The sequence below is a fragment of the Carettochelys insculpta genome, chromosome 3, assembly GCF_033958435.1.
Source record: "Carettochelys insculpta isolate YL-2023 chromosome 3, ASM3395843v1, whole genome shotgun sequence".
Lineage (NCBI taxonomy): Eukaryota > Metazoa > Chordata > Testudines > Carettochelyidae > Carettochelys > Carettochelys insculpta.
Genome location: NC_134139.1, coordinates 86,740,296 through 86,768,257, shown reverse-complemented (window position 1 = coordinate 86,768,257; position 27,962 = coordinate 86,740,296). Strand labels below are relative to the sequence as shown.

Genomic DNA, 27,962 nt, shown 5'->3' with positions numbered 1-27,962 from the left:
TAAAAAAAAAAATGAGCCCATGGGTATGTGACTTGCCCCATCTAATGAAGAGAGGTTGTTTCTGTCTCTTCTGTAGCACCATGCCTTTCCTTCCACAGACTGCATGGTGGCATGGGAAAGCAACTTGGATATAGTGTAGCCGATGGAGCCACTCACCCCACTCCTCTTCTTGCTACACTCAGAAACTAACAACAAATCCTTCTGAAACTTCATGCAACTTCTGACAAACTGCCAGTGTTATAAAGGGCCATGAAACCTGAACAAGTGGTCTTTTGCCTCCACTTAATCTTGCAAAATTTGCATGGATCTTGGAGAAGCCATGGCTTCCATTTATGAAGCCCCTTCCTTGTTTTAGGAAGGTATCTACCTGTGCAAAAAAAAAAGTTGTGATTGTCACAGAATTCTCTCCATCCTGCCCACACCCTTTCAGTTCCCTCCCTTCTTTTGTTTTGGCATGTGAGGGTGTCAACTCACACCATATTTTTGGATGACTGGAAGAACATTCAAGAAAAGAAAATTACACATGGGGTTCTCTATATAACACTATTCTCCCTCATTGCTTCCTATTCATAATGAGTATCAAAGTCAACAAAACTCGCAAAATACACCCACGCTGTGTAAGAAATAAGAGAGAATAAAATGAACACCCAGTCTCCTTGTTTCTTTTTATGTTACTTCTGGGGGATTTTCGTAACATTCCATTAAGTCTGGAAACCAGATGGTCACCTAGAGAAAACAGCGACTAAGTGATAGACTTGCAGCCTCAACAATCTGAAAATGAGCAGATGTATATGCTTCCCTCCACCTCCCTTTTTGGTCAAAATCAGATTACTGTAACATGGCTTGCATTTTCATTGTAGAATATGTAGCAGTTTTGGATTTATCTGTAGGCTTAAAAATTGAACACAAAACGAAGAGCTGAAATTCTAAACAATGTGGAGAGGTTAAAGGACTACTAGTTAAAATAGTTTGCCCAACAGTTATAGAATACAGTAGCAGCTGGTGCTAATTAGCAGACAGAATCATGGGACTGGAAGGGACCTCAAAAGGGCATCAAGTACAGACCCCTACCCTCAGGGCAAGACCAAGCATCAAGATTAGCCCTGACAGGTGTTTGTCTGACCTGCTCTTAAAAATCTCCAATGATGGAGATTCCACAACCTGCTTAGGCAATTTACTCCCATGCTTAACCACATAGACAATTAGGAAGTTTTTCCTAATGCACAACTTAATGCACAACCCTTGCTGAAATTTAAGCCCACCACTTCTTGTCTTGTCAGAGGTTAAGGAGAACAACATATCTTGCTTTTCCTTGTAGCATCCTTTTAGGCATTGAAAGCTGTTACTATATGCCTTTTCAGACTTCTCTCTTCTAGACTACATGAGTCCAGTTCTTTCAATGTTCCTGCATAGGTCATGTTTTCTAAACCTTTAGTCATTTTTGCTGCTCTTCTCATGACCGTCTCCGTTCATTCACCCCTTTACTGAAATGTGGTGCTCAGAACTGGACACAATAATCCAGGTGAGGCCTAATTAGTCGAGAGTAAAGAGGAAGGATTACATCTTGCTTACCAACAACAAGAAGTCCTATGGCACCTTACAGGCTAATAGATATTTTGGAGTGTAAGCTTTTGTGGGTAAAGACCCACTTCTTCAGATTCATGAGGTGGGGGTGGGGGTTTCCAGAGGGGCATGTAAAAAGAGTGGGAGCCCAGTAAAAGGGAGGGCCAGCACTGACAAGGTCTATTCAGCAAGGTAGAAATGGCCCATTATCAGTAGTATGTAATCAAAAGAGGAAAAAAAGCAAGTCAGATCAGACAGGGGGATGCGGGCCCATTGTCAGAGTCTAATGGGGAGATATCAGCACCCAGGGCAGAGAAGCTGCTTTGTAAGGGCCAACTGCTCCCAGTCTGTTTAATCCTTGGTTGATGGAGTCACATTTGCAAATGAATTGCAGCTCAGAGATTTCTCTCTCCATTTGACTTTCAAAATTTCTTTGTTTTAGGACTGCTACTTTTAAATCTGTTACTGAGTGTCAAGGGAGACTGAAGTGGTCTCCTACAGGGTTCTGTACATTACCGTTCCTGACGTCTGATTTATGTCCATTTATTCTTTTACGCAGAGACTGTCCAGTCTGGCCAATGTAAATTGCAGTGGGGCATTGCTGGCACACGATGGCATATATTATATTTGTAGATGTGCAGGTAAAGGAGCCCCTGATAGTACGGCTGATGTTAGTTCCTGTGATGATATCACTGGTGTAGATGTGAGCAGAGTTGGCAGCAAGGTTTGTTGCAAGGATTGGTTTAGAGTTACTGTGTTGTGATCTATAGCTGCAGGTGAGAATTGGTTTAAGGTTGGCAGGTTGTCTGTTGGCAAGGACAGGTGTCTGCCTCCCAAGGTCTGTGAGAGTGAAGGATCATTGTCCAGGATGGGGTGCAAATCACTGATGATGTGTTGGAGAGGCCTTAGTTAGGGGCTGTATGCGATGGCCAGTGGCGCTCTCATTTTCCTTGTTGGGCCTGTCTTGTATCAGGTGGCTTCTGGGTACCCATCTGACTCTGTCAATCTGTTTCCTCACTTCCTTAGGTGGGTATTGTAGTTTGAGGAAAGCTTGGTAAAGGTCTTGTAGATGTTTGTCTCTGTCTGATGGATCAGAGCAAATACGGTTGTACCTTAGTGCCTGACTGTATACAATGGATTGTGTAGTGTCCCCCGGGTGGAAGCTGGAGGCATGTATATAAGCATAGTGGTCCGTGGGTTTTCAGTATAGAGTGGTATTTATGTGACCATCGCTTATCTGCACAGTAGTGTCCAGGAAGTGGATCTCTTGTGTGGACTGGTCCAGGCTAAGGTTGATGGTGGGGGTGGATACTGTTGAAATCATGATAGAACTCTTCAAAAACCTCCTTCCTATGGGTCCAGATGATGATGTCATCATCAGTGTAGCACCCCTCCGTTACCTGTGCTGGAGGACATGAACTGAGAAAGCATTGTTCCAGGTCAGACATAAACATGCTGGCATACTGTGGAGCCATGCAGATGCCCATAGCAGTACCACTGATTTGAAGGCATAATTTGTCCTCAAATCTGAAATAGTTGCAGGTGAGGACAAAGTCACAAATCTCTGCCACCATTTGTGCCTCAGTCTCACCAGGGATAATGTTCCGAACAGCTTGAGTCCATCTTCATGTGGAATATTGTTGTAAAGGGCCTCTACATCCATGGTGCCCAAGATGGTGTTTTCAGGAAGGTCACCAATGGATTGTTGTTTCCTGAGGAAGTCAGTGGTATCTCAAAAGAAAGCTGGGAGCGCTGGTACCATAGGATCTAAGTAGACAGTCCACATATCCAGACAATCATGTGGTGAGGGTGCCAATGCCTGAGATGACGGGGCTTCCAGGATTCCCAGGTTTATGGATCTTGGGTAGCAGGTAGAATAAACCTGGTGTGGGTTCAAGGGGTGTGTCTGTGTAGATTTGCTCCTGTGTTTTTATAGGGAGTGTCTTAAGCAGATCCTGTAGTTTCTTTGCGTATTCCTCAGTGGGATCCTGGGACAGAGGCTTGTAGAATGTGGTATTGGAGAGTTGCCTGGCAGCCTCCTTTTGGTAGTCTGTCCCATTCATGACAACAACAATGCCTCCTTTGTCAGCCTCTTGGATGAGATGTCAGAGTTGTTTCTGAGGCTGTTGATGGCATTGCATTCTGCACAGCTTAGGTTATGGGGTAAGTGATGCCACTTTTCCCCAATTTCTGCATGTGCACATTGGCGGAAGCCTTCTATGTATAGATCCAGTTTGTCATTTTCACCACCAGGTGGAGTCCATGAGGAATTCTCTTTCTTGTACTGCAGGTGGGAGGGTACCTGTGGGTCAGTGTGCTGTTCTGTGTCACGTTGGAAGGATTCCTTGCTCCTATTCAAACATTCCAGAACGATGTTTCCTTTTTTTTTTTCCCTTGATCATGTCACACTGTTGACTCATATTTAGCTAATGGTCCGCTATGACCCTTAGGTCCCTTTCCACAGTACTTCTTCCTAGTCAGTCATTTCCCATGTGTGTACCTGATTGTTCCCTCCTAAATGTAGTATTTTGCATTTGTCCTCATTGAATTTCATCTGGTTTACCTCAGACCATTTCTCCAGTTTGCTCAGTTCATTTTGAATTATGAGCACCTCCAACCTCTCCCAGATTGGTGATATCTGCAGACTTTATAAGTGTGCTTTCTGTGTCATTATAAAAATTGATGAAGATATTGAACAGAACAGAACATTGTGGGACCCCAATCATTATGCCCTTCCAGCATGACTGTGAACCATTGGTAATTATTCTCTGGGAATTGTTAACCAACCAGTTATGCACCCATCTTTCAGCCGCTCCATCGAGGTTAATGCTAATGTTAATGATAAGGTCAAACATGACTGCTACAAATGCCTTACCCCATCTACCACTTATCCTTTATCCACAAGGCTTCCTGTCCTGTCAAAGAAAGCTAACATGTTGGTTTGACATGATTTGTTCTTTACAAATTCGTACTGACTGATAATTATCACCTCACTATCTTCTAGAGGTTTGCAATCTAATTAAAGTACAGTAAATGATATCATTTAAAAGATTTTTGATCTGCACTAAAAGATGAAACTAGAGATGGCTGGGATTAGTTAAAGCTATTTACTTACAGTTGCTTCCATAATTACCGCCTATAGCGGTGTACAATCTGTGCTTCCTCACAAGGTTAGATCCTGATTCTACATTGGGGTAGGCTATTCTTTCCTACACACGAAGTTTAGAATCTAATACATCAACCATTTAAGTCTATAAAAGACTCAGATTCTAAAATTAGGCAAGAAATGAGTCTCTGCAAATATACTGGAAGAGTGGAAATGCATTTACTTAAATTTGCTTGGCTCTCATATGGATTTAAAAGCTAGGTAAGGCTTGTTCGTACTCTGTTGCTGAGGTGAGACTCTCCAAGGGGAAAAAAATCAGGCAGAAGAATTATTTAATATCCCTAGTTTCTTGTCGATTGGCCTCACATTGAATACTAACAGAAAGAACAGGCTTTGCCTTAGCTCAGTAGATATAGTAGCTGTTTTTAAAGAGAGGACCTCAGTCCAATTTCTCGCTGCAATGGGTTCTTCACAAATAAAGATAATCTTTCATTTAATGTTTACACACTTGGTTAACTTTCAGCACTCTACCATGTCATATCAGGCTTTACAATTTTTACTTAAAATTGACAGAATTCATTTATGCATTAGTTGGTTTTATTATGGTTATGGACAAGATGGCATTCAACATGTTACAGCAATAACTATGATTTTTATCAAAATTTGCCATTGTGCAGCTATGATTTTACCTATATTTTGCTGTGACATGTTACTTCCCTGGCAATGACATTGCCAGCAAGCATCATTCAAATATCTATTGGTCCTAGAAAGTAAAAACAGCTGGCAATAAATTATTTCTTTATTTTATTTTTGTCCCCCACTTTTAAATCACATGAACTCATTCGCCCTTTATCCCAGAACTGTGGAGGAAGACTGACATGTGGCTAAAACTGTGACCTCACTTCACAAGCACATGGCAAGAGCCATTTCAATGCACAGCAAATCCTGAGAAGCATCTCAGTCATGTTTTGAATAAGAATACCATAAACCACCACTCTTCCTCAGCATTACTGAAATACACTAGGTAGGTGTAGCCAGACAATGTCTCCCCACTACAGACCAGCTTTTGCATCCCCTCTAAGGTGCCTCAGAGCACACAGGGCACTGAACAGCAGTTAAACAGCACAGTCTTTGATGCCTTCCTAAAGGGGCCCAGATGTGCTGGCTCATCGTGACCCTGAGAAACAGAAAACACAGATAGAGGGCTAGCAGGCTAACGAAGGGCCCCAGAGAACTGCCCTTGGCTGGCATTAATGGAGTGATGCGCCCACACAGCCATCCCAGAAGAGGAATCTCCACCCTTGGAAAAGAATGTCCTGTACTCCCAAACTGCTTATCTCCTGTTTTACAAGTGCAAATTAAGAAAGAATTGCCCTTGTAAAAACTGGCATCACAAAAGACAGACCAGTACAATCTGACATCAAATAATGCATTTTACACTACTTATGACTCGGATGCTTAAGTAATGAAACCATATGAAGTCTCCTTTTTTTCTCTACATCACTTTCTCATAAAAAATGGAATTTGCACAAAATAACGCATCCTTCACTGCTATTAATATTGTGAATGCATGAGCATTGTTGCTGTTTACCAGAGGTCTTGAAAGGTCAAGAAACAGCTTCTTATACTTGCAAAAACTCGGCACAAAGCTCAGAAGCTGATAGGAAAGCCAAACATGCCACTGTTGGTTACCTAGCCATTTGTAAGGACAGCTTAGAATTTGAAGAGTCTAGTCTCACATTGCTTTAATTAGCTTGGCTGTACAGAAAGGGTACCGCCATCTCTGACTTACAGCAACAGCTGCTAGGTAACTGTGAATGCATGTTAAGCCATTGTTATCATGAGGTCAAGACCTACAAGCAAATTAAAAGAGAGCACAAAAATCTGGCCCTTAATATTAACTGAAAAAATGTGAGAGACAAGATTTAGTTTATTATTTACATCTTAAACATCACTTACTTTTATAACTCATGCTATAGTTTGCATCAAGAACTCAGGTGTTTTGTGCTGAGGGCAAATGAGGACAAGGAAAATGCTGTGCAGGAAGAAGCAATGTTCACATCAACCCTCCACATTCCCAGGCTCTACCCCCCATAGCCCACAAATCTGCCCCCCATCTCCAGGCTTTATTCACCTTAGCCCACAAATCTGCCCCTCCATCCCCAAGCTGTCCCTCATCCTGCAAACCTGCCCCTGCTTTCCCCAAGCTTTACCACCCCATCCTACAAACCTGCCCCCCCATTCTCCAGGCTTAACTCCTCTCATCCCCAAACTTGCCCCCACTCCATCTCCAGGAGTAATCTGCCTCAGCCAACAATCTCCTCCTGCTGCATATGGGTGGCTCTTGGCCCTTCTTTCGGAAGATCTCATATAGCTTGAGCTGAAGGTCTCCATTGTATTGGTGCGTGTGCTTGCTCTCGGGTAGCAAGAAGCAGTAGCACTTGGTCAGCTATGCACACTGCTGCTTCTCCTTTGCAACCACCATCTCCCTCCACCTGTTCCTCCTCCTCAGTGGGACTGCATGGCTCCAGTGTGGGCAGAGTCAGACACCTCTCCCACCAGGTCTCCTGAAGGCATAGTACTTAGCCCATCTACAGCACGGGCAGATCCCTGCCCTGCTGCTGCTGAAATAATGGAACTTAATTTTACTGGTTTAACAACCAGATCCATCCTGCTGCCCTGCTGGCCATTAAACCAATTAAACTTAGTTCTTATGTTTCAGCAGCAGCAGGACAGGGAGCTGCAGAAGAGTCAGTGGTGGCAGCATCCTGAGCCACATGAGGCTCCAGAGCCACAGATTGCCAACCTCTGGTTCAGGGTAAGAGCTTATAAGTAACTTGATTCTTAGTGGGATACAACTAGCTATGTGTTTTCTTTTATTTAATATATTAATTCACTTTGATCTGCCTGTTTTCTGATCAAAACTTAATCCTACTGTGTTGCTTAATATATATATTTTTAACACTTATAATCAACCGCAGTGTAAATTGTTATTTCCTGGGGAGGGCTACCACTGTGCATATCTCCCTTGCATTGATAAAGGGGGCTCACCTAATGAGCCTGTCTTGTGCAAATCTTTTGCACAGAGAGAAACGGATTTATTTGGGGTTTTGATCTCTGCTGGGCACTGACTTCCCAGGTGCTGTGCCCTAGAACTGCACCTCCCCAGAGCTGCGGTTAAGAAGTGTCTGCATTATTGTGCACGCGGCTCAGCAGGAGAGGGTGGTGAGGACCAAGAAGGTGGGCGTCAATGGCCTGATCTAGTTCTGTGGCAGTAAGCGAACACTGAAGTGCGGCGCTAATTTCGAAGCTGACCACATCTGCAATGTCATTCTGCAATTTGAAGTCTGCTCTTAGAAATTTTTGCGGCCACCATTATGCAGTCCCTGAATATGCATGTTAGAGCTACATTAGCCTCATTACTATGAGACCTCCGACGGGAGGTGGCATGTGTAGAAGCAGCTTCTGTTTTCAACTACCCTTGCAGCTTTATCTGAACAAATTGTTCTTTACTTCTTGTCCGCAACTGTTGAGTGGTACTGCTGGCCCATAATTAACTGCAATTAACTTTATAGCCCAACTTCCATGAAATATGCTTGGATCTTTCTAAACAAATACAGTATTCAATTTAAATGTAAGATAGGAGTATTAAGTCACTGCGGCAATTTTTCCTAGTCTATTTCTATTTATCATATTTTTATTTTATTATATCATATCATTAAATATCATAGTTCTATAACTGCTTTGAAAAGAAAGTGACAAAAAACAAGAAGAGCAAAGCGTAGACCTATAAGCCTACATTCAGAGCTCCCATGAAATACCTTCAAGGTCAAATATGCTACACAAATTGTTTTTCAGGTCTTTGGTATATTTAGAAAATTTACACCAGCACAAACCCATAATCTACACACAATGCGCCAGCAAATTGGAATTTACTGAATAAAGTTAGACCAGTGTATAATTTAATGTAAAATTGGCAACTATGTAATTACAATCATGCAAATGTTCTTAATGTTGTCAAGCTTTCAATACACAATTGCTTCGCACAGCTCTGAAAAAATTCCTAACTCCAAGACACTCCTTGATACACAGTGGGCCTTTTTTCTGAACATTAAGCATGCTTTAGGCAACGGGGGAAGCGGGGGGAATCAAGGTGCTCCCTTTTGTTCAGCTGTTTTGAAGCACATGCCTTTTATGTGCATTTAATGAACTCTAATACTTCAGTAGATTATTTAGTACCCACCACCACATGCTACTTAGAGTCCACATACACTGGGGAATTATTCCAAGAAATGGAGGAAAACCACATTAGAAAGTTGCACTGTGAAACTGGTATAATTAAAGTGGTAAAGTCCCTTCGTCTATGTCTACAACAGAGGGTTTTGTCAACAAAACCCAGGGAGCATGCAGATTCCCAAGATGTTCTGTCAACAGTAAAGTTGACAGAATGCAGCACTTTTGTTGACAGCCTTGTCCCACTCTCCCATGAGGACAAATGCCTCTATTGACAGATTCTGTCAATAGAAAGATGATCTGGACATTCCAGGGGGCCCTCTGTCAACAGACAGGGGGTTCTAGGCCACTGGGCAGCCCTATCTGCGGTGCTTCCAGTTAGCCATTTTGTCAAGAGAGCAGGCAGTCAGTCTGACCACTCTGTTGACAGAGAGGATTGCTCTTGCAATCCACTTGGTAGCATGGGCGTGATCTGTAGACACAGTTTTGTCTTCTGACAAGTCTTCTATCAGTGTAAGAGTGTTTTATGCCAATATAAACAAAAATATTCTGATAGATGGAGAATAACTAGAGCAGCATTTATCATGTTTATATCGATTTAACTGGTTCCAAAGCAAAGTCCCCCCTCCCCAAGTAACTATTTTGCTTACCACACAAACAAAACACCTCCCAACCTAATGAAATGGACACATTCCCCACACCTCTAAAAATGCAGTTAAAAACAGTAAAAAAATTAATCACAGACCACGTCTAATTTTTCAGTTAAACCAGTCTGAACTTGTACTGTACACTAGAATTCAGCAGCAGAACTCAACCTGATTTTGGGTCTAGTTTAACTGTTTTTAAAATAGGTTTACATTTTGGGCAAGATTTCTGCACATATACAGACTTTATGACTTAGGTTTTTTTATTCACTGAGCTATCACCGTTGCTTTGGAAAAGGTGCTCAAATGTAGCCAATTTCAATTACAGTCATTTATTTTCATTTTGTTGCCACTTCTGTTACAATGGTTTAAGAAGCAGTTCTTTGGTATATTTTAGTCCCACCACTAGCTGATGATTCAGACACCTCCTGTTCTTAAAAATTATCAATTGTTCCCAGGGCCTCAGAAGTCCTTTAATATGCCTCCCGATGAAAATTGTTGAAATAGTGAAACAAAAATGAAGCTTGAGCACAGTCTTGTTGTATATTTTAACAAAACAAAACTAAAACTAAAACAAAAACAGAGCTTGCAACAGATTTCACTCAGCCTTGGGTAATGTGAAGGGGGCGGGGGGGACTTGGCATTAAGTCACCTGGAAGTGGCTGGGCCTTGGGCTGAAGGGATGGGGGCTCTGGCAGCCAGCCCAAAGGGTAACTGTGTGGGGATGAGGCTAGAGGGGAGAGCTCCAAATGGCATGGTTGATGCGGTAGCAACAGCCCAAAGCCTTAGTCACATAAATGGCCAGGCTCCAGGGCAACTCCCCATCTCGCCCCTCCCACCACCAGTGGCCCTGAAGAAAGCAAATAAATTGCTAGGCACTGAGATTCAGATATCCCAATAGCAGCTGGCATATAGAAATAAACAAAATAAATCAATAAATAAACTTCCACATTCTAAGCTACTTTCCATATTTTATAGTGACTCCAATAACCCACTCATGGAGTGCTACACATCTACAGAGAAAAGGACAAACCTAGGTCAACACATGGTGTTAGAAGAACGCAAACATTTGCAAACACAAAGCTTAAGACATCAAGTTGAACAATACAGAAGACATGAGGCTAGTATTTAGATGTAGAACTAGATTCACCCAAACTATCATAGTTGCACTTCTCTACACCAGTGAGGACCCTGGTATTTGAGGGAGGATTTACCCAAGAGAGGGCAAGAACGTCTCAATGGAGAAAGGGAATATTTAATAAGCAACCAATAGGGTTAGCCAAAGAGACCACACTGGCAGAGATGGCCATACTTGTTTTCTCAGTAGATATATCCCCTGACACCCTACTCATTCTTTGCCAGGCTAGTATATCCCACTTTCTGAGTCAAACATCCTACAGGAGGGGAAGATGATGGCAGAAACTCCACTGAAGAACCAGACAGACAGAGCTTTGTGCCCTAACACAAACACCACAGACTAGGGGTGAATTCAGTCCATATTCTCTTCTTCCCTTGTCCCAGGCATTTGCAACGTAACTGGAAGTTAAATGTGACAGTGTAGATGGTGCTTGGTGAGGGCAGGGGACTGGACTTAATGACCTTTTGCGGTCACTTCCAGTTCTAATATTCTATGGTTTGACACATGAGTATCCATGATATGCATATATTAGGGGAAATATAAGAATATACAGTGTTCTTATCTGATGGAAATCAGAACATGCATTAGACTACTATATTGTCAAGCATCTATCTTTTGTATTACATATTGCTGTTGGCATTGATAATAGAAATGATAAATTGACCTTGCTTTGATAGGAAGATTAAACAGATGGATTCAACAATATACTGGCAAAGACAGAAGGGCCTGATCCTCCTGGAGGATAAACTATCCCCTTGGACTTCAACAGAGCACTTATCACCTCTTCAGAGATTCTTTCAAAAAAGCTGTGTAGACAGAGCTCTTTTGAAAATAAACACCATCTTCAAAAGAACTCTCTCAAAAAAGGAAGAATGGTTCTTTCAAAGATCGGATTTATTTTCAAAAGAGCCTGTCTACACTGCTTTTTTTCCTTTTCAAACACTCTTCCAAAAAGAGATTATGCAAATGAAACAAGATATGTAAATCAGTGCCTCATTTGCATTTTCAATTTCCCTCAAATTTCTTTCAAAAGAGGAATGCAAATGTAGACCACGTCCTCAGTGTGTAGCTGTATTGTTTCGAAATAAGCAATTTCAGAATAGCTATTCTGGAATAGCTTATTTTGAAATAATGCTGATGTGTAGACATAGCTTCACTGCAGTTCACAGAGTATTTGTTTCAGAAGTTTTGGAAAAATATAATTTGCAAATAAATTATGTGATTTTGTTTCCCTTCCTCATTTTTGTCAGTTTTTACCTAGGCTGCAGGAACTGATCCAGGCTCCTTTCCAGGGCAGTTTTATATCTCTCCATGGCTTGAACTGGTGCATAGCACTTAATTCTCTTTCCTTTCTAAGAATTTGTTTTTCTGCCTAGATTTTAAAGACACTTTGTAGCATGTAAGCTCAATGGGACCATGTACTATACTAAATTGCCAAGAACTATGAATCATCCATAGCCACAGCCCAGTACTTGTTTACCAGTGTAGATAATTAATTAACAGTAAAATGTACTGGCTCTTGTCCCATTAAAAACAAAAACAAAAACCACCACACACATTTTACCCCCCCGACCTCCCCAAAAGCTAGATTGTTTCCTTGCAAAGTATATTGTATATCTAAAAACTTTTGCCATTGTCTGTAACAGCTCAACTGTACGTATTAAATGAAAATTGCCCTTGCCATAAAAATCCACTTGTTTTTATACACTGCGTGTATACACATAAATGTGATCAGAACAATTTGTGTTGTACACAATTAAACACGTATAAAGCAACTAACCAAAGGACCAGACAAACAAAAAAAAAGTGGGGTAGCCATGAGTTTTACTCGCACTGTACTGGAAGCCAGGAGGATATTTAAGGCAGTCCCTGGTGGCAGTGTGACTTTTTGGAGGTGAACCTTAATGCAAGTTTCACTGTATAGTCTAGAATTAATTGTCCGAGTTTAAGCAGCACACCACAGAACTCCCAGCCTGTGGGAACAGTGGACTGAGGTGATTTCAAGCCATCTTTATGTCCTCCCAATCTCAGACTGCTCCATGGACTGATAACATGGTAACAGCTCCAGGGCTAAATTACACCTATCGTCCCAAGCTGCTCAGTGGGCCAGAGCCCTCATTCTCTGGAGTACTATAGGCTGCATCCTTGCTCGTCAGTCCCTTCCTTCCCACCCCAGCACACCAGCTTCAGGGATGGGGGGTCCTTATGGCTGTTTTCCCATTGTGACAGTCTGGGGTAAATCTTCCCCCAGCTGGGGCTGAGGGCCAGATTTACAAAGGGACTTCTACAACTAATGAAGCTGGGGGGACGCTTACGTCCAGTATTTAGTTGCCACTGATATTTCATAAAGCTATCATTTGGCTGCTACCAAACTGTAGATGCCTAAAACTGCCTGGGCATCTAAGATTCAGCAATGCCAAGACACTCATTGCATAAACCCTGAAAAACTTCTCAAACCAGGCATTCACTTCCCTTCTCAGATGCGAGGCTTGATCTGATCATTGTGCTCAAACCACAGCTACCAGCGAGACCAACCACCACCACAGGCCCAGGGACAAAGTATAGGAAGCCTGGATCCATGCCACTGGCAGAGGCGGAGTGCCTTGTGTGGAAGGGGCAGGGCAATCAGCCCTTAGCAGTTTCTGGACCACAGTGTTGCCCTACTCTGCCCTCAGGAGCCACATGGGGTGGTGAAGTGACACTCCAGCAAAGTTTCGAAGGGGCCTGGAGCACCCTGCCTATGCTGCCGCTACTGCCGCAGCAATGGTAGCCAGGAGCTCTGGGCCCCTTTGAAACACTGAACCTCTATGCACTTGTCCACCTTGTCCCTGCCCCACCTGCCATCAGCAGGCCTGATACCCACTGTGAACACCACACACCTGGGGTGTGCGCTGGAATGAGTTGGATTGTCTGTGTTCCAGGTCACTCAACAGCACAGCGGGTGGGACATTCACCAGCACTGTAAAAAGACCCAGTTCTGAATCCTTGTTCTACCTGACTTAAACCTGGATCTCTAACATCTCAGGTAGGTGGCCTAATCCAAGGGCTATACCTAGATGTTTAAAGGATAACACTACACTAATAAAAGCAGCAACATGGCCACAGCTGCTCCAGGTCATTTACCTTGAGTTCAGTGGATTTAGGAGGCAAGCCTATTAAATTGCAGTGTAGATGATTGGGATCAGGCTGGCACACAGGCTCTGAGACTCTGCCAGAGGAGGAGTCTCTGAGCCTGAGCTCCAGTCCAAGCATCAGTATCTACCCTGCTATTTTTAGGCATCCAGCCTGAGCCCTGCGAGCCCAAGTCAGCTGAAATAGCCTCAAAGACTTGGTGCTGTGAGCTTTTGTCTTTCAAGAGCCTGCTTATTTACAGACATAAAATGAGGTATGACTCCACTGATATCAAATATACAGCTTAGGTCAGATCAGAATCAGAGCCAAAGGTTTGTTATAGGGATGCTAAAATTTAGCTGGTTAACCAGTTACTGGTATGGGCTGGGGAGAGCCTCCATCTGCAGTGTGCCCAGGGCTGCAGTGGATGGGGACAGACACAGCCCAGCTGGACCAACCCCTGTTGGGGTTGGGTAGGGAAGGAAGAGAGGGCTTCCAGCTGGAGCAGCCACCCCAGCCCATCCCACTCCCCCATTTAATCACTTAAACCTAGTGTTGAATCAGTTTAACAAATTTACCAGTTTACCAAAACAGGATTTTACATCATTATTTCGTTTCTGACACCACGCAACCGTTCTCAGATTACAAAAAAATTCTCACAGTTATCAGTCTAGCTACGTTCCTGTTAAAAAAAAACTAACAAAAAACACCCCACCACACACACACACACACACACACACTGTATGCTTAAGTAACCGGTCAGTTACAGCTGCTCGCTCGCTCGCTCTCTCAGTATGGTCAACTCCCTGTTCCCTGACTAAGACACAAATTATGAAGGAAGGTGGTAGTGTACACAAGCCCAAAGCAATGAATAGACAGTGAAGACGACACTATGGTAGACTTGGCATGAATTCCAGGAATGGAATGCTGAGCACAACACTATGTGTAACTGCAGTCAAGAACTGTGCTCTGCCTCAGTTGCGATACATAATTGTGGAACTTACTTCCATGTTAGAAAAATATCCCTCACAGAACCATAGAATACTAGGGCTGGAAGGCCCTGCAGGAGGTCATCTAGTCCAGACCCCTGCCTAAAGCAGGATAAACACTAACTAAATGTGATGACTACATATATTTGTAGCACACAAAATTATTTTCTTGTCCTAGGGGCTATCCAGAACACCCTGTCTCTTACAGAAGAAAAGTGAATGAGACAGGGAGATGCTCAGAACACGCTCAACTACTTTAATGCCCTATTCAGGCTGGGTTTGAATTCAGGTGGTGTACAGCATGTGGCATTCCAGAACCTCTATTAGGCTGATATCTTGTTCTCCAGAATCTCAGCTTTCATTTATATATAATGAATATAGCCATTCCACAGATGCTTATTTGAATCTACAGAGAACCTGGAAAAACAGCTGTGAGAAGTGTGTTAAGTGAAGTGTTCTCAGTGAAGTAACTGAAATTCACATTGATGATCATTTTAGTATCGACATAGGTAATGAAATAATTACTAATGTAAGAATTGAAAAGATGGATCATAGCACTGCACAATTTTACAATGAGACTTCTCTCATTGGCCTTAATACACTAAGGGTAATTTAATACTTTCACACATATTCAGTGCTGTGGTCAAATCTAATAGGAATAGCAAGATTTACTCAGACCAGATAATACACATTAAAACTACAACTTGCTCATCTGTTCAAGGATTGTAATACATGACCATATTAATTACACGTACAAACACTTCTCCTGTTGTAAACCCTCTCTTTCTCCAAATCAGAGATGTGATTCTGACAACAACTATATAACCTGCTACGTCTAAGAGATGACATTGCAGATACAGAATGTTATGCCAGAGTGAGAGGACAGAATTAATCTGTATGTCAAATACTACATCAAGTAGCATAATCAATCACCTGAAAATTAATAATGTTTTAAGTCTCCATTTTCCTAATTCAAAGTCATGGCTATGTTGTTTTGTATTGCTGAAAAGGGGCCCACTGTTTATGTCACTGATACAGAAATGCCACCATTAAAAAATAAATAAATGGAAACAGTTGATGAAGCATGAAGTAAAATACCAGCATTAGTAAGAGTGTTTTCATGACAGGAAATGTGCAAGTACTATCTGCAAAACACTATATTTTCCATAGCATAATAGGAAGAGTATTAGAACTCTCAATGAGCAGTTATTTTTCTGTTCATTATAATGAATTTGGAGTATTCTGGAGCCTTCCTCGTGCCACAAATGCCAAGTGACAGGTGCTCTAAGTCAGAAGCTTTCCATGGTGCGAGAGGACCAAAAATGAACTTATTTCCATCACTTAGTGGTGTGAGATGGAAAGAATAGATAACATGGCAGCCAATACCAATAGCCCCATGTCTGTATCAACATCCATCCATGGATGAGAAAGAAAAAAGGGGAAAATTGTACATCAGGTCCAAAAACAAGGTGGCATAGCTGCACAGAATATTTTAATTAAGAAAAATAACCAGCTTCTTGGGCTCTGAGTAGAGACAGAGAAGCAAAAAGTATGCAGCGGTAGTGGCCAAACTGAAATACAGATACAGAGGCAGAGTATACAATGGAGCTGTCAATTTCATCAGAGCTCAGTACCTCCCACGGTGTCCAGAGAAGCTAAACTTATTTCTAAATGATGAGGAACACCTGAGAATCGAAGTCGATTTTTTAAAGCTTCCTTCAGCTCATATTAGAGCTTATAATGAACACGTCTCGAGCTACATGAGGCCCTCAAGCAGCACCACGGAGGATATTAGGACAATAGAACATCATTGGTATATCCCTCCAATACAAATACAACACAGCATAGGGTCAGTAACTTAGGACTTATCTACATTACCATCGAAGATTGTCTAGTCTGGACATGCCAAATTGAATTCTCAAGGTTCGCAGTTGAACTCTGTACTCCTTGCAAGACATGAGGAGTAAGGGAGGTTGAGGGGAGAAACTCTCCCATCGACCTTCCCCTGTATAGAGAGACAAGTTAGCCGAGCACAGATTGATTTTAGCTACAGATGTAGCTTAAGGGTGGAATGCTGAAGTCTTTACTCCAAATGTACTTGGTAAAAGCTCTTACTTCATCTTGTTTTCAGTTGTTACTTATCCATTTCCAATATCACCCCATCTAGAGCACCTCTACAGAGGCCAACGGAGTTATAACAGCAAGAAAACACCGTAAAACAGTGGAGGGAGGCCCATAAGCAGTATTTAAAGTCAATAGGTGCTTGCCTGAGTAAGGCCAGGCTGAATTATTTAAAAAGGACTTCAGAATCTGACCCTAAGTGCAGGATCTTGCAGGATATGAGCACTTTCTGCTCACTTTGAAGTCAATAGTTGAAAGGAGACAAAACACTTTGAAAAATTAGGTCCTGTATTTGTCATCACATGTATCTCCTTTATCGTAGGTCACCGCCAAGAGCCCAGACCATTACTTCTGTTTTATCATCAAAAACCCATAGTTAACTTTGTACATTTGCTTTGCATTGCTAAGACCTTTTTAAAAAAAAATCCACATCTGAATGTTATCACAACTCATTTCTCCACAAAGAGGGATTGGGGTATACTTACAACCTGAACAAGGGCTACGGCTACAGACTGTGATACTCTATATCAAGGGTCAGCAACCTGCAGCTCTGGAGCCACATGCTTGAGGCTCTGAGTGCTTCCGCCCCCGACTCTACTTGTGGCTCCAGAGGCTGCCGTTGCTTAGTTTTTTCTGCTTAAGCAGTGGGAACCTCCAGGGCTGCTGAGCCATCAGCTGCAGCAGGGCAAGGGGGAAGCTGGCAGGACTTGGAGCCCCAGAAGAGGGAACCAGCAGAGCTCCATGTGTGGGAAGCCAGCCTGCAAGAGAGCTGGGGGCGGGCGGTGGGGGCAAGTGTGCCCTGCCAGAGCTGCACAGCCATGCCAAGAAGGAGGTGGCAGGCAGGAGCAGCGACAGTGAGCAGAGCTCTTTGGCTAAGGCAGGTAACTCCTGGGGTGGAGGAGGCAGTTTGAGGTGAACAGGTTAAACTTGGGGTTGGGGGGATGGGTTTGCAGGATGGGGGTAAAGCTTGGGGACAAGGGAGTACATTTGGGGGGGTGAGATTGATAAAGCCTGGAGATGGGGTAACAACTTTCTAACTGGTAATAATCATTGTTTGTGCACTGTTCTTAAAATAGGGGTGACCAAAAGTATGACTTGATTTATCAAGGACTGTCCTGTAAATCATGTGCACTGCACCTCCTGAAATACTGATTTTGTAACTGAATTTGAAAAAAATGGCTCTTCTTGCTATTTTGGTTGCACACCCCTGAATGCAACAAAATGTCAAAAACATTATGACACTGGTGACAAAGGTTTGCAAGTTCTTTTGTGCATGTTGTTGGCAGGTGTGTGAGTTGTCTATAAAAGACTCCCACACTTTTCCTCAATTAATTAGTGGAAGGAGGAAGAGGTTATACATTTTTAGCAACTAACGTTTCTTTATAATTAAATTCAGTATGGTATAAATCTCCCATACAGCATCAGGTCATAAAATGTTCATATAATGCAATCCTGGCTGCTATTCGGAAATTACAAATTTTATATGTAGGTGATTAAATCTCTGGTAAGAGTTGCGTGCACAAGGGGGTGGGGCATGCACACACAACTCTTTAAAGAACTGCATTTGCATAAGTTTTAAATTCCATCCCAACTTGATGCATTTAAAGAATAGTACACAAATAGACATGCTGGTTAAAGAAGGTCTTAGGATATTTTAAATGAACAAGTACTGTATAAAATATCAGCCTGTGTGCCAAGAAAAAAGAAAGCTCAATTAAATTAAGCTGGTCATTCCCAGCTTCCACACAGAAAAGGATTAGCATGTACTTTAAGTTGAGGCCACCTAAAGCTTTGTGTGAGTTTTACACAAGTATTCACTGTCATGTCAATAACATTTACTGGAACAAATGCTGGCTTACATTATGTTTTGATACTTATGGAATAGGAGAGCTTCCTAAGAAACAAGGAAAACAAACAAAGAAGGGGACTCTCAGCTATCACTGGGATAACCAGGTGGAATTTCAGAAATGAGACCATTCTGTTTTTTTGGATATGGATGACAACATTTTAAAAATGAATGTTTACGATGCATAAAAGTTAGGAACAGTCAGCTCCATCCTGAGTTTGACACAATTAGCTGAGACCTGAAGGCTGATGAGCACTGATGAAAAAGCTGCAGCAATAATATGCTACCTGTGAGAATTACGTTTGTCCTCAGCATATGGACAGAAGTCCTGCACTGTCTAGAACAATACCCATAATAGATTCCCATCGGCTACAATAAAGTGAGAATCGGTGAGTTGGTGAGCATGCTGGAAGGTACAGAACCAGTGTTTGTCAGGGATCAGCATTCAATTCAATCCTACACAAGCAAATGCTAGTAATAATGGCCATTTGCATTACTGCAAGATACCCTTACTGGAGTAACATTCTACCCAAGTGTTGGCCTCAGGAGAAAATTATGAGACCTTTATAAGGCCCAGATACAGAGATACTTATAGCGGTTCCCATGAAAGTGGGCTGGCTGAACTGAAAGCACTGGATCTTTGTTCAGCTGGCAGGAAAAAGGACCTGGTGGCGGGGAAGGGGGTGAAGTCCTGAATTTGGATTATGAAGAGGACTTACTTGAACCAGGCCAAAGAGAGAACAGGAAGGGGCTGAACTGGACAAGAGTGTGGGAAGAGAGGTATTTTACACCCTGTGCATTCCAAAGAGTACCCAGTCTCTCTGTGTCTTATATAGTTACGGATTCAGAGTAAGACCACATTTTATGATTTTCTGTGGGCTAGCTCCCTTTTACCTTTTTGGGGCTGGGAAGTGCTTTTCTTGTCATCATCAACTTGCCTGCGGCAGAGTCAGTTTGCAGGTCAGGGATCCAGTGAGCTAGGTTAGGAAATTGAGGCAAGCTAAAGGATGTCAAAATGTCCTAAGTGACTAGATGGAAGGCATTGCAGATATCCAGGGCAGGTACTAGCTACATAGGACATGTGGTTCTCAAGCAGGAGTGGGAAGTGCACAGAGAGTCTTTCCCTATGAAATCTGGAAAAAGGAGAGGTTGGGTTCTTAGTATCTGGTACAGCAGAGAGACACTTCTCCCTTTTCCACTTCCTTTTACCCCTAGCACAAGAAGAGGGCCGTCAGATCTCAGTAGGCTCCCAGCCACTACCACCAATACTGCAGAAGGCAGAGGCCAGAGCTCTGGGCCCTTTAAACTGCCACTGGACCACCACCCAGTACGCTCCAAACAGCTATCAGGGTTGCATGGAGCGTGTGTGTATGGCGGGACATGTTCCAGGCAGCAGTGAGGGCTGGCTGCACTAGCCTCATCTATTCCACCCAAGCCCCCGACTTATCCAGGGGCCCGACAAATCTGTTGCCCCCTCCCTACCAGGTTTGTTGCATCCATTAAATCAGAGGCAGAATTAGCTGCAGCAGTACTTGCCAGGGTGGCGCATGCACATAGGACATCCTTTTAGTCTATTGTAAAGTTAAAGGCAATTTTCTCTCATTTCCTTCACACTTGAAATTCTAGTGCAAAGCAGATGGAAGGCAGGTCAAAAAATAGACCTGTATAGCTGCATCTCAAAGAACAGTTACAATGCAGGTAAGCAACTGTTTCTTTTGTGAGTGGCTACACGTGTTGCACTCAGATTCACAAATAGCATCATTACAATCTTGACACAGTCATCATGCTGTAAGAATGGGTGAAAGTATGTACCAAGTTCTAACTGACAGCCCTCAAATGTCCAGTATAGGGACTTTTTTTTTTTTTTTTAAAAAGACGATTACTGCTTACCTTATATCTGAAGTACAGTATGCAGATGCTCATCCATGTGTGGGGGGGTGGTAGGGAGGTTTAGGAAAAAAACAGACAGAACTGTACTGTATTGTCTGATATTTGCCTTTCATCTCAATCACTTTACTTAGGAGGATGTGGCTTCAAAGGTTCTTTATCTTTGAAAAAAATGTATATGTCAGTCCTCCCATAAAGAGCCTGAAGTTCACTTACTCTTCTGGCTGACATGTCATCTAAGAGAAAAATGTCTGACAACACAGAAGCAGCAAAAAAGCAACCGATACCATGTTAAGGTCCAACGTGTCAGTGCATCCTTTGTCAGGGGAAAAGAGTCAAACAATCCCTTTTTTGAAAAATCTAGAAACCATCAGTATAAAAACAAGCACACAGATACAAGCCAACCACCCCTAAACTGAAAGATAAATTACTAAGTGGACTCTTACAGAGTTTAGAGAAAGGCTGAAGGATTTCAGATGTTATAGATACACCCAAATGTCATAAACAACATAGTTTCTGATGCAGGATATCGCCCAGAAAATGTGCTAGCTTGAAAACGACCTCCACTTAACTAAACACAAGGACTGCCTTCTGCTATTAAGCAGTATCTTCTGAATTGCTACAGTGCTGTTGTCTTTTGACTAATCTAGCCGTCAGTAGTCAAGTTGAAAGATGAAGGCTTTTTTGGATCTGGGTCAGTATTTGTCCACGCTGTTGAGGAGGAGGAAGATAGTATAATAGCTGAACTGAGAGTCTGTGAAAATTGGAGACACAGTACCTCGCTGAGACCATGTTAAATTTAATGTGCTTGGTGGACTTGTTGAGATTTCAAAGATCCAGAATGACTCTCCCATGACTTTGGAACCAGAAAGTACCATAAATAATACTTTTTCCTTAATATTGAAGGGAACCAACTATCATCCCTAGAGTGAGCAGAGTCTGAACATCTTAAAGGAACATTGACCTGTACAGTGTCTCCCTGAAAATGGATAAGGCAGATAGCTGATGAAAGGGATTGACAGAACCTGCACTGAACCTTCCAGTCTCCATGCTTATTTGTCCATCATTAGAGATTCCCGAGAAGTGAGGAAACAGGACAATCTGTCTCCAAATGGGAGGGGTAGGGGAAACACTAGAAGATTGCTGATTGTATGGCTGTCCTCAAAGCATAAGTTAAATAGACTGATTTTTCTCACGACTACTTGACAAGCGCCTTATGTTATCCTGAAGTTAGAGGACCTCATTTTTTCTGACTTATGTTTCCTTTTCCAGAAACCTGGTTGCCTGGATAGGTAGAAAGGCTTTTTGTGCAGCAATTGAGGTCTGTATTGATGCCTCTTGGGGCCATCAGTATAGATCCCTTAATGAGTGAGTTATTGCCTGAAAGTCTTTTAAAGAATGTTATCACTAAATTCTATGCAAAAAATAAATACCATCCACGAGATTGAAGGTCTTTGACAGTACAATGCCTACAGCTACGCCCAATTTCTCCAACCAGGAAACGCTCATTGTTAATGCTAAGTTCATCAACCTAGAAGGATCAGCCATATCAAGTGGAGATCGGAATTACATGTTGGCCACTATTGATCTTCTCCCAGGAAAACCTTAAATTCCTCCTACAGCAGTTTCTTGGTAATCTTGGATATTCCAATTGAGTTAGTGATATCTGCTAACAGTACCTGCAAATTCACTTTATGCTTCTGGACAGAGAGGGGTGGGGGATATGTTTTTTCACCAAGTAAGCCTCGTCGGTTCTTGTTCTTTTGAGGCTTATTTAAATCTCCCTTAACACACCTTCCCACTGGTACTTGCCACTACTCAAGAGTTAACAGAAGGAAGGGGGAAAAAGACATTTGAATCCTTGCATAGCAATACAATAGCACTGGCCTGTGTCTTAGCTACAGGAACTGAAGATGCCAGCATATGCCATAAGGCCTTCACCCATTCTTAAAAAGCTTCATTTCTAAGGAGCATTGCTACCCTTCTAGGAGTAGATGTTTGGACAATGTCTAAAAGCCTGTATTCTTTTGTACAAGCTCCGCTTGCAGGCCCACATATAAAGCCATTCTTCTCAGAAGTTTCTCATGCAATTTAAAATCATTTGGACTGGGAGAAGAAGTTTCCAGCATCACTGAGAGTGGAGGGGAGAGGAGAGTTGCCCCAGGGCCCAGTGTTTCTAAGGGGCCCATGGGAAAAAAAGGAACACCCTAAGTATACATCACAGCAGTGGGCACAAGTCTGAAGTAGACATTGACAAAATACAGCATTTCACTCTCAGACAGAATCTCAAACTGCAGATAAATATGAATCCTTTGAAAGCTGCGATGTTGAACCAATCCTAATGCTGGCAGATGCTGCTGCTATACAGTTTCCAGAAAGGTTCTCTCCATGTCTAATGTAAAATATGCTAATAGAAAAACAAGCAGCTGCAGCCTGTTCATTTAGTGAAAATTAACAGCTTGTATATTCCTTATTTTATTTACTCCAGAGACATCAAAATAAAACTCTCAGGTAAATTCCATAAATCAGATTTTAAGAGGGTGGGGTTTGTTTTTTTTTTTTTGAGAGAGAGAGAGAGAGAGAGAGCGAGAATCTGCCACATTAGGAATTTTTTATGCTAAGGTCTTTATACTAATGAAGAATTAGGGGGACAAAGTGGGAGGAAGAGAAACTTTAAAAAAATACCAAAATTAAGAACACTATTTAGTACTTTTCCTAATTAGAAAAGCATGATTGACGAGGGAATCGCACGTATGTGAAAATTCAGATAGACTTTGGCAAAGTTAAGACTAAACATATAAGAACTTTAAGCCTGTTATGTTAGAATAGCTTCCAAATTTGACTTAATGTGGCTTGGTTTAATACTGTAGTAGAAGCAAACATGAGGAGTGCGCCCAAAAATATTCTGTTGAGCAATACTACAGGAACTCCACAGGTAAAACTTCTATTACTTCTAGTCCCAGCTTTATTTCTGGTGCTATGTTTATGCTGTGTCAGTAGAATGATACTGGAATGTCTTCTTTAGAGCCACCAACTCCAATAACTTATAAGAAGTGGGTAGAGTTTTATGAGATTACAGCCCTAGAGACTGCAGCATTAAAAGTTCTGAAGTTTGCACCAACTATGCTGGTAGAAGCAATGAAAAAGAGGAGAAAAAGACAGGATGATGTGTTAAAAGGCGGGGGGGGGGGGGGTTGGGATTGGAAACAGACAGGCCCCCAACTGGGGGTTGAGGGGAGTGGAGACCAGGGGAGAGTTGCCAGGAGTGGAGACCAGGATCCAGTGTTTCGAAGGGGTCCAGATCTCTGGCTGCCACCATTGCTACTTTGGCGATGGCTAGAGCTCTGGGCCCCTTTGAAGTGCTGCGGCAGCACTGCTCTGCCACTCTGAGGCAAGGTGTACCCAGCACCATGGTCTCTGTGATGCTAAGGGCTAACTAACCAAGGCCCTGCCCTTAACCCCGCCCCTTCTGGGGCGCAGAGCCAGCCCACCCTCCCACCTTGCCCCAGGGCCTACTGTGGCTGTTGGCCCTGCTGGAAACAGAAAGGTGAGTTCTGAAGGAGTGGGGAGGAGATAAGGACAGAGGGGGAGAGAGAGAGAAGAGTATTATGCAATAATCCTAAAATCTGACAACCTTTTTGGAAATGTTGAGTTATTCTGATGATTCACCCTGGCACATCAGATGGCTCTCATTAAATTTCATATGCCCAGAATAGAAGACTGAGCATCTGTGAGCTCAGAAAACTAGATGAAGAGGAAGACCTGCCGGGAGAAGCCCTGCGAATTATGAATGAGAAAGCTAATGCTAAGGTCTGTTTGAATCCGTAAATGCAATCCTGTCTCAAGAGTTTATTCCTTAAGCCTCTGAAGCAGGAAAATAAAAAAACACATGCTGTGAAGTCTGTGACCATGGACAAGAGCCTAAGGTATATTAGCCATTCAAAGGGGAACCTGACAGGTCTGTACCTCATGTATCTTTGATTCATATTCAAATACAATCTTGATTTAAGTTATTGTAATGTGGATTCAATTGGAATTATTACTGATTAAAAATTAAAATGTGACTTTGGTGAAAAAGATGGCCCAGTAAAATGTCTGTATAGTCAGAACTATCTTCTTGGTTCCCTTGTAACTCATTGATCTCTCATAAAGTGATGGTACCTGAACTCTAGAAGGAACCTGAAAAGTTCGGACTGCCTGGTAGAGCCACACTGTCCTTTTCTCCATGTCTTGGCATTTAAGAATAATAATTATGATAAAACTCAGTGAGAAACAAGTTTATCCCTATATGTGTTCAAAGCCTTTCAAACAGCCCACTGAGGCACTATCCTCCCTTTATAACCTGAGAAACTGAGGCAGAAAGGTCAATGGCAAAAGAACCTGAATTTCAGAGGCACTGAACACACAACCTCTAATGAAGTTAATTGCACCTGCAAATGCACAGATCCTCAGAAAAAGTCAGGCCTCCTATTTAGGTCTACAGGCATCTCACTTTGGACACACAAGACAAACTTTGGAAAAATTCAACCCAGGTGTATAAGATTGAAGCTCTGGGTGCGCTGACAGTCAAAATTCAAAAATGGCTTGAAAATTTTGGCTAGAGTGACTTCCAGAAAGCCATAGAAGAAATCACTTTTGAAACAGAAATTATGCAATTTCACAATGTTTCTTCAAAGCCTCACTAATAAGTTAATGGGACACTCAAATGACCGAAGCATAACATTAAAGTTTTGTCTAAAAGAGAAGTTTTCACTAGCATTTTCACAGTATTTATCACACTTTGTTATTTCAGTGAGAACAGACTTTTTTCCCCAATCAAAATTATCTTTAAGCACCAGACATTAACACTTGTAAGCTACTGCACAAAAAACGGAAAACGAAACCCACAGCTTTTTGTTAACCAAAGTAAAGGACAAATTTAGACACTTAATGAAAGTAGCTCGATGTCCAAAGGTGCCAAACAAACAAATGCCCCTAAAGTCTATGAGAGTTCTGGGTACTCAGTTCTTACTAAAAAAACCAACCACTTTATAGCAAGTCAGGTGACGGTCTGTGTGTGAAACGTTCTCACTTCCAAGTGTACGAGCAATAAAACTCCTCAACTGACAACCAAAAACTTGTTTAACTCCTCTCCTTCTTGAAGGTATACCTATTCAACCAATATCCTTCCTTTTTCAGGCTGCAACCCAAGTCCATTATAAGAGCTCAACATTTGCTGTTACTAACTAAATTTCGATTCCTGCAAAATATCCACTACTGAATTCTTTCCCCTTTCATATATGGCTGCAGGCATTTGCAGCTACCATGCTCTATCCTGACTTCTAGGGGTAGCAATCCTCTCAAGTTCTACCTGCTACCTCCTGATCTGTCCAGAAACTGACTTCTTGGAATTCAGGTAAACATTTAGCAAACTATCATGTGAAGGTGTGAGCCTACAGACACTGGCACAGTGCTGACCAGACAGAGTCACAGTGGGTTAGCCTAACCAGTAGACATACCCAACAAACAGGTCACAACATACAGAACATATATATTGGCAATTGGTCAATCAATTCAGAGTCACATGAGGGAGCTCTTTATAGGTACAGAGGTATCTATCACCAGGCCCCCCAATGGGAGAGGAAAGGGCAGAGGTGTCAGTTTCCTTCAGGCACTGCTTTTCAAAGGCGCTTGGTGCTCCACCACTGCTACTTTGGATATGGACTCAGAGAAGGAAGGATTAAGAGGCAACACAGGTCATTTTGTTGGTCTGTTAGGCCCAGTTATAGGCTATACTAACAGAAGGTAGCCAGCAGAGTGAGTGCTGTCAATCAGTGCTTGTTGTGTGACCTTTGTGGGTTTGCACATGGGCCGGTGGGACTCCTGAGCTAACATATGAAGCTCTCATAATCTTGCTTACGGTTTAGGATTCATGCAGGCCTGACCCTAGGTCAAATGGTGCCTCAGGCAAGAAGTGTCTTTTGTGTCTCCCTCTCCATTTGTTAAACTTTCGAATACCTTATTTTTCTACTGCATTGTAGCCTGTTTTATGACTTTGATGACTGATTTGCAAGCATGATTTATATCTGTCATACAAGATGATAAATTTGCATGTTAAGATTTGTAAATATGTATTGTTAATGGTGTGTATATAAGCAAATAAAGTTCATTTTCTCTAAGCTTTTAGAAACTTCTTAATTTTAAGAATAACTTGTAGATCCAAACATCAGGAAATTGAACTCTGCACCAGCACTTTATCTATTAGAAAGCCCATATTGCATAAAATCAAGCATTGGCTTCCATCTTTGAAAGATCAGAGCTCAAGTTTGAGAAGTCTTCTGTAAATTAATTGAGCCCAAGGGGGGGGGGGGAGTACAAGTGGAAGGCTAAATAAAATGTTTAAAAATCTTTGTTTTCATCTTCTAACCTGTATACAGCAGTTAATATGTTTATATTATTTTTCAATACATGAGTTTCCCATCTTTAAAAACATGAACGCTCTTACTTACCCTTGTTAGAGTCAGTGCCCCTTCTTTACATGTACTGCAACGGACCCGCAGTTTCCCAGGCTTCACAGCTTGGCAGAAACTTTTGCAGAAAACATAAAAACTGTTGTAACTAACTGCACCTGTCAGAAAGAAAGCAAAGAAAATTATTTGCACTGAAATAAGAACAAGACTGTTAAAAAATAAATTGATAATTAAATTAACAAAAATCACACATTAAAAAGGTGAGAAGAATCCTTTGTGATCATTTTGTTTGTCCTCCTGCGTAACAGGTCATAGGACTTCCAAAAATTAATTTCTTCCTCAAGTCTCGTAGCTGTGGTTGAACTAGAGTCTATCTTCCTTAATTGTAATTTTTTATCCTACTGAAATTAAAATGATTTTTAGTCCCCCTCCTAAGCCATCCTGATCTGGTCCATGAGGTAGCAGCAAGAATGTATAGCTGGTGCTAACACTTAAAGTCCAATACCCATAGCAGTATGAACGTTCTGACTCCAGTAAGCAAGATGATGTGATCTCACAGGTACTGGGGAGAGGGCCATGATCCAAAAATGGATCAGGGTGGAAACATTATAGTTCTATTTGTGGAACTTTTATTGACCCTGGTGGCTGAAGGCTTTTTGATTTGGCCAGAAGGTAAAACTAAGCAAACTGGAAGAGGGAGACCACTGAAACCAAGTGGAAAACTGAGGCTGAACCTACACTCAGTGCTGGAAAGGTACACTACTGGTCTAAGGATTCACAAAGATACTGTCTGCTATTTTAAGAGCTATGATGCCTCAGCTACCTGAAACTCCCTCTAAGTTGGCTGTCTACAGATCAGCAGCCTGTGTGATCTC

At 42.1% G+C, this 27,962-nt stretch overlaps 1 protein-coding gene across 2 annotated transcripts in view; it reads right to left on the bottom strand.

The window, feature by feature from the left end:
• PRKN (parkin RBR E3 ubiquitin protein ligase) overlaps positions 1 to 27,962 on the bottom strand; it is a 1,267,469-nt gene that overhangs the window by 726,015 nt on the left and 513,492 nt on the right. For both annotated transcript variants that reach the window (XM_074988686.1, XM_074988685.1), the window contains one exon: positions 27,127 to 27,245. In XM_074988686.1, the coding sequence (XP_074844787.1) occupies positions 27,127 to 27,245 (119 nt within the window). The remainder of the gene's footprint in view (positions 1 to 27,126; positions 27,246 to 27,962) is intronic.